The sequence below is a fragment of the Arachis ipaensis genome, chromosome B06, assembly GCF_000816755.2.
Source record: "Arachis ipaensis cultivar K30076 chromosome B06, Araip1.1, whole genome shotgun sequence".
NCBI classification, from domain to species: Eukaryota; Viridiplantae; Streptophyta; class Magnoliopsida; order Fabales; family Fabaceae; genus Arachis; species Arachis ipaensis.
In genome coordinates this window covers 87,425,279-87,432,916 of record NC_029790.2, presented here as the reverse complement: position 1 = coordinate 87,432,916, position 7,638 = coordinate 87,425,279, and the positions used below count along the sequence as shown (strand labels likewise).

At 33.6% G+C, this 7,638-nt stretch overlaps 1 protein-coding gene across 5 annotated transcripts; it reads left to right on the top strand.

Annotated features, from left to right (window-relative positions):
• Positions 2,539-5,869, top strand: LOC110263385. 5 transcript variants are annotated; one of them, XR_002348920.1, is made up of 7 exons: positions 2,539-3,677; positions 3,863-4,130; positions 4,252-4,348; positions 4,444-4,572; positions 4,694-4,778; positions 5,456-5,609; positions 5,701-5,869. XR_002348920.1 is itself a non-coding variant. In XM_021104573.1 (5 exons), exons 1-4 carry the CDS (start codon positions 3,528-3,530, stop codon positions 4,559-4,561), a joined length of 633 nt encoding a protein of 210 aa, XP_020960232.1. In that variant the 5' UTR covers positions 2,539-3,527; the 3' UTR covers positions 4,562-4,572; positions 4,694-4,862. The 5 variants fall into 5 exon arrangements, 1 of the variants encoding a protein (XP_020960232.1); XR_002348923.1 differs by lacking the exon at positions 3,863-4,130 and adding an exon at positions 4,882-5,311 and having other exon boundaries at positions 4,252-4,572; XR_002348922.1 differs by adding an exon at positions 4,882-5,311 and having other exon boundaries at positions 2,539-4,130; positions 4,252-4,572.

Here is a 7,638-nt window from a genome sequence, read left to right as displayed (position 1 = left end):
TTTATTATTTTTCAAGAGAAATTTGTGTATCAATATTTTGAGTTTAATAAAATATTTTATTTTATAATAATTAATTTCAGTATATTTATATTATGCATAACAATAATAATTGCAAAAATTAATTGAGATTCTAAAAGAAAAAGGTAGTTTATTACTTCTAAGAAAATAAGTATAATATAACTAAAAAAAGTTTTAACATTTTAGCGGCAATAGTAATAGCCAGTAAAAGTAAATAACATTACAATTTTAGAATTATTTAGTGGCTATATAAATTGCCGGTAAAATAGGTTTTGGTGGCAATAGTAATGGCCGCTAAAAATGAATAACATTAAAATTTTAAAATTATTTTTGGTGGCCATATAAATTGCCAAGAAAATGGCTACTAAAAACTATATATTTTTTGCGGCCATTAAAGAAGTCTTTACTGGCAAATGTTATAATTGCCGCTAAAACCTTTTAGCGGCAAAGCATAAGACGGCTAATGTCTAATTGCCGGTAAATATATTAGCGGCTATTTTTATTGCCGCTAAAAGCAAAATAAATGGCCGCTAAAAGTGATTTTTCTTGTAGTGGGCGTGCGCACGCCCACCCCTGTGCGGCCGCACACGCCCTGTTTCTCAAATTTTATTTTGTTTTCAACTATTCTACCTTCCCAACAAGGTTGTAAGCTTCTTTAACACCATTTTAAGGCTTTTGGGCCTACTTTTGAGTATGGGAATATGGGAAAGATCCTAGGGGTTTAAGTTGGGTTTCCTTTGAAAAGTTAGCAAACAGAGGTTTAGGTTTCTGGTGTATTGCGGATGAGTTAGTTGAGAGGGAAGGAAGAGTGGTGCATATGGTGATTGTTGACAATGAATTGGGAAATTGATGAACTAATGAGCTTGAAATGGAAGTGATGAATTGATGATGGTTATGATGAGTTGAAGACTCAAAGAGGAATGATGATCTTGTTGAATAATGAGAGTGTGTCAGGCACTATATCCTTGGGTTAAGCATGATAGTGTGCAAGGTATTATGTCCCTGGGGTTGAATTATGATTGATAATCTTTTCTGCTGCAAGAGTGTTCCAGGAACTATATCCTTGGGTTATGCATGCAAGTGTGCCCGGCACTATATCCGTGGGTGAATAGCGTGTGCCCGGCACTATATCCGTGGATCAATAGAGTGTGTCCGACACTATATTCGTGGGTGCGGCAGAAAAGCGACATCCGAAAGGATGTGTCGGGTTGGCATTTATGGACCGACAAGTGATATCACGAGCCAATAGGATAGGCATTCATCATGTGCATTTTCTATTTGTTTGTATGCTTTGCCGACTTGTAATTGTATGCGTAAATGAATAACATGCCTATTTGCTTACTTGAACTACTTGCTTTATATGCTCCTACTTGTGTTTTACTTGTTTGCATTAATTGTGATTGTCTGGTGCTGAGGAGGTTAGGTAGGCGGTGGCGATGGGATCGTACGGAGGTTAGGTTGGCGACGGCTGTAGGATACATCGGTGTGATTAGTATTAGTTAGAACCCCCCTAAGTTTAGATAACCCGATTTATGGTTTAAGTTCTTTATATATTTAGTTAATTTATTCTAAGCTTGGATATCAGTATGTGATGTGAAGTTCTAGGATGGCATTCGGCATCCCAGGGCCTTACATCTTACATCATTGGGCACTGTTACCATACTGAAAACCTCCGGTTCTCATTCCATACTTTGTTATTATTTTTCAGATGCAGGTCGTAATCTACTTCGGTGAGATTGCGGATATGGTGACAGAGCGGAGTATGGTTCGTACCTTGTTTATTTCTGTTTTACCTTCGTCATAGTATTCTCTCACCTTTTTGTATATTTATCTTTATGGCCTTAGAGGCTTATTTGAGAGATAGGTTGTATAAGCTGTTTTAATTCTAAAACTCTGTATCTGTCTATTTCCAACTAGTCGGCTTAAATTCCGCAAGCTGCGGCTAGTTCTCTATGATTATTATATTCTTATATTTGTATATGAATTATGCTCTTACACCTATACCTTATATCTTATGAGTTAGCTTCGAGTGAACGTTTCACGCTTTTGTAATTCTGTCTTCGAGCTTAATCCTTCATCAGGCTTCTAGGATGTATTATTTCCTTCTATATAAATATGTATAAGCCTTAGAACTGTCGTAACCTCTGATTAACCTTTGCTTTATGGCTAGAGGTAAAGCTTAGGATAATTAGGGTGTTACACACTGAAAATGTTGTTTTCACAGAGGTTTTTGATAAAATTTGAATGGCTTCTTGAATGGCTTCTTGTTTAGTTATGCCTAATTATTGAGGGGAAAAATATATATCTAATTAGTATGATGTTTTTTATTTATTTGTATAATGTTTTTTTTTTAGGTTTAACAAATAGTAGTTTATACTATATCAATTTTTATTTAAATCTTATCAAAAGTTGTTTAAATATAGAAATCAACCATGTGTTCAAATGTTTTATGAGTCAACAATTACATTTATTACAAATTAAAATCTGATGTATTATCAAATTAGGAAATAGGTTCAGGCATTTAGGTTTCTTCTTTCTTTTTCTTAGAAGAGTGCTACCGTGTTCTCTTCATCTTCAGTGTCCAGATGCCAGAGTATTCTCCTCCCCATTGTTGCTGTTACTCTCTGGCAATCGCGCTGTTTGTGTCAAAATTTATCACTCTAGGGAGTGGGTTCATCTGTGGGATTCTCAATTGTATTAGTTATCCATAGCAGCGCATCCTATTCTTGTTCCAGCAGAACTACCATGCTACCGTTCCCTCCTTCACCGGCAGTGGGTCATCTTTGCCATTGGACAAGGGAACTGTTGTGGTTTTTTCTTTCCCCAGTGATAGTACGAATTTCTGTATATACCCTGGATAATTTGATTTCTCAACTTCTTTTTATCTTGCAATTCTGCCTAATTTATGGATAGTTCTATGGTTTGACATTGAACATCTTTGGGTCTTTGAAATTTGTTGATTTGTTGATTTACCGTTTGTTAATTTAGTTTTATTTTAGTTTTTTTTGTTCTTTATATTTTTTGGCAAAATAGGTTTAGTGTTTATAACAGCTTCGTTTTCCCTATTTATAATATCTAGAGTGTAGTTGAAGATGACCTATTAGGTAATTCTTTTAGAACATTGAAGTTAGGTTCAATGTAGGATAAATTGCAATATGCTCTATGATTTGAAGTCAAAATTTATTAGGCTCTATGATCTGAAGTGAAAATTGATTGTCAGGCTTTTTTTGTTGTCATAGTGTATATGTAAAAGTATCTGCAACTATATCTACTTGCCTATGATAATATTTATTATATTATATGTAATAGGCAATAGACCATAGGATGTGGTGTAATATGTTCTATATTATTTATTGTTTATTTATTTATTATCACTCTTATTATTATTTCTGTATAAATGAGTCACTAACATATTATTCCCAACTATTAGTTTTGTTTTTCCCTTTCTTTCTACTCTGTTGTAAACAGTTGATAAATAGATCCATACATTGGTGTGAAGGCATTCTATCATGAATACTTGTTTTCATTCCCTGGATAAGATAACACCATGGAGAGATGATTGGAGAATAAGTGTCAAGATTAATAGGGTATGGTCTGCTTCATATCCTGTTCCAACAAGAGATGGCAATCTGATATATATGGTGTTAATAGATGATAAGGTAAGTTTCTCATGTGACTTCTTTTTTCTTTTTTTCTTTGAGTCATGTTCGTGTGTTACTACTCTTCCATTTGTTTATTTGTGTTATTTGTTTTTCTTCCTACATTCATTTTATATTTATTTATTTGTGTAGAGTAACATATTTTTTTATTTATAATTAAATATGTTTTTTGTGATTATTCACAGTTAACAAAAATTGAAGCAACTATCACACAGTCTCTAATTTCTTATTTTAATGAAGTACTAGAAGAAGGAAATGTTTATGTGATTGCACATTTTACTGTGGTTCCCAACTTTGGGTTAACTAGGTTGACAAAGCACCGCTTTAGAATTATTTTCCATAGCAAAACAATTGTTGTACCAACGATGTCTATTGGTATGCCCAATGTTGCATTTAAGTTTACTTCAATTGATGAAATAGTTGAGAAGACATGTGATGAAAATTTCTTGATAGGTAATTATGAGTTTCTTTATTCAGTACTCTCAAATTTTCCTGCTAAGATTAATACCCTAGGAATGATTGGATTTCGTTTGTTCATATATAATTTTCCATAGTAGTTTTTTCTTGTTTGCAGATTTCATTGGGTTCATAACTGGTGTACGTCAAGAAACTGATATGGGTTCACATGGGGAAAGAATGAAAGTTATAATCTTGGAAGTTGTTTCAGGCGGGTATAAATTATATAAATATACTTTCTATTGGGTTGTTTTGTTTTTTGTTTGATTTTTTTAAGTTGATGTTTTTTTGTTACTTGGATTAAATTAAGGAAGAAGAAGATACAGTATAATGTTATTGGAAGATCGTGTGAGGTATTTGATTTATCTATGTTAAGGAAATATCAATTAAAGACCACCAGTGGTGGTGCTAGAGGCTTTCAAAATTAAAGTCCTTGGAGGTTAGTTGAAGTAGTGCTTATTATTCATTGAAGATTTGTATAATATTGTTAATCAGTTAGAGTTGAAATCTGTTATTCTTACTTTATGTAGTCAAAAATTAATTAAAACTTTCCTTGTCAGATTACGTGTGGCTACAAAATGTGATTAATGTATCTACAGTTCTTGTAAACCCTGATATGTACGAAAATGTGGAGTTTCTTAGCAGGTTCGTGGCTTTTTTATTCTGATGTGGTCATTGTTCTTTGTTTTGTATGTTAATGTTTTACGTGACATTCCATAACTCTTTTTTTTTCTTCGTATTTCATTAGATTTAATGTTTCATGCTATGAGTTTTCAAGATTTATTCCCATTGTATCTGATTATTTAATAGCCAGTGTTGGTGATGATTTCGTTGACTGGAGAGCTGTTCGATCTATTGATCAACTAAAGAAAAATTGTGAGGTTTGTCACTATCAATTACGTGAAATTGGTAGTGTATTGAAAATACTACTTATTTTTTATTATGAGAGTGCAAATTGCAATTTAAAGCAGTAAGAACAAAAGGCTTATAGTTGTTCGTTTCATTTATATGTTTACTTTGCAAGATAAAATTTTCTATGTTATGGGAACAGTTACAGAGGTTGTTGATAATCCAAATTGGTGGTATTATTCATGTGTTTGTGGAAATGCTGTTGTTGCTGATGATAATACTTATCATTGTGATATTTGTGACTCATGTGTGGAACATGTGGTTTTAAAGTAATGTTTTCTCTCATCCTATTTTCTTGTATTATGTGATTATATGATATAAGTAACTTTTAATAGTTTAGATTGTAAGTTAGTTAAATTACTTCGTGTTAACAGGATAATTTATTTGTATTTTCTCTATATTTATTTTTATAGGTATAGAATAACTGGCATTGTTGATGATGGAACATCATTTGCAGTATTTGCACTTGTTGATAATGCTGCAACAAAATTATTTGGAAAAACTTGTGCCGAAGCTTTCTTGTATATAGAGAAAGAATTCTCCTCAGATTGAAATGTTGTCTCAATGGTATATTTTTTTTATTTCCTCAATTATTTGATTGCTATTTTCACGTGTTTGTTCATCACCTTATCTGACATAAATCAATTTGTTTTGTAAGGTTAATCAATCTAGCATCGTCCCCCTATTTCATGGAGTTATTGGAGATAAGATAGTGTTCAAAGTTTAGATGCGCAATGTTTTTGGACAACATTATTTTTGTCAATTTAAAGTTGTTAATCTGTTTGGTGATATAGCTGGACCATCTTTGCCTGTTCAGTGTCTTAATGTATGTGGTTATTAAAGAATAAATATAAAAAAATTATTTCCTTAATCAAGTTTACAATTTTTTGTTATATTATAAAAATTATTCATTAGGCACATATAAAAAAATAATATCTAAATAATTTTTATATTTTACTAATTTATTTCCATCTCTAACAAAATCAGAACCCATCACCTCCCCTATATTTTTGTTCTTATCTTTTAAAAAAATAATCAAAAGGCAAATATAGAAAAACCAAAAGCCACGGACTCCCCCACCCCTTCAAAAAAGAAAAAGGAAACAAAAGTGAATCTAGTGGCCCTTCTTCATCTCTCTCTGACTTCTCACCTCATTCAACCAAAAAACCCTAAGACCCAACTTTTTCACAGTCAAACCGCATAACTCCTACCACATACGAAGGCGTCGTCGACTACAGTACATGCCAGCACCTGCGACTCGTCTGATAGCAACGTCCCAGGCAGCTTCTTCGCAGACATCCTTTTTCCTTGGGTTGTTGATAGATTGAGACTACAAACTTTGTGCTGTTATCAACGGACTCGAGCATCTTCTAAATTGTCAGAAAATCGAACAATAAGGTGAAATTTTGCCCTGATCATTATAGTCCCAACACACAATCTTTTATTCGCTGTTTCTTCTTTTGCATGTCTTTTCTCTATTGGTAACTTTCCTTTCATTAATTTGATTAAGTGAAGTTTTGGGTTTTGAAAAGATTGAGTTCATAAGTTGATTTTCTGAGTTTGAAAATGCGGAGTCCAAACATGCTTTGTGACAAGGTGGAATGCTATTTTTTGAAATAACTCATTTGTGCTGTTACTATTATTATCACATTTTTTGTTATAAAAAAGTTACATAAATAAAAAGTTACTGTTGTTCATTTCTTTCTGTCTGTTTGCAGATAAACCAAAGAAGTTTTTTAAACACTTCTCCCACCATGAGTGTTGTTGCATGTAGAAGTTATCACAAAAGGTAGACATTGTATTATTTGTGTCTTCTATTAATGATTTTTTGTTCTGTATTGTAAACATACTGAATGGAGTTGATTTAGGCGTTTCTTTGGCACAAAACAACATTGGCCACTTGAGAAAGAATCAAGAATTATATTCGGTGCATACAAAGGACAGGTACACATTTAAATTAATATATAATTTGTGCTTTTTTTTAGTAACCATGTAAAAAACAGATACATTACATGTAACCGAATTAATAGAATCTATCATAATAAATTAAATGTATGTGATAAGTGTTTTTTTTAGGATGATGTGTTGGTTCCTGTTCATACCCTGGGTCGAGTTACCCGACCCGGGATGATTGGCGACAAAGCGACCGACCTCTTCAGGTTAGGCTATTCGACCTCTTCTCAAAGAGGTCGGCCAAATCGACAGGAAAGCCCAATAAAGGGCCCAAATAGAGGAACACGACCCAAATCCACAGGCCGTCCAAGCCTATAGAGATAAGGGCGGTTCCCTTGAAGATAAGCTGACCTCAACTCAAAGATAAAGATAAGATAAGATAACTAACTTATCTTATCTAGAAAGGTCACTCTACAACCACTATAAATACACTGGAGCACCCAGGTATAACTCATACTCTGATTCTACATACCACCTGTTTAATACCCATGCTAACTTAAGCATCGGAGTCTCTTGCAGGTACCCCCCCCCCTTCGGTGACAGAGGATCAGCAGCACGTCCAAGTCCAAACAAGTCGGGCGTACCAGCTCCGGCCTCCATTCACCAGCCGGACACATCGGTTCTAACCGCCACTGAGGATCTC

Bases quoted from the DNA above. Each gene is read 5' to 3' on its own strand.
- LOC110263385 (XM_021104573.1), top strand. From the start codon at position 3,528: ATGAATACTTGTTTTCATTCCCTGGATAAGATAACACCATGGAGAGAT. The intron at 4,131-4,251 runs GTAATTATGAGT...TCTTGTTTGCAG, and splicing joins TGATGAAAATTTCTTGATAG to ATTTCATTGGGTTCATAACT. The intron at 4,349-4,443 runs GTATAAATTATA...GATTAAATTAAG, and splicing joins TTGGAAGTTGTTTCAGGCGG to GAAGAAGAAGATACAGTATA.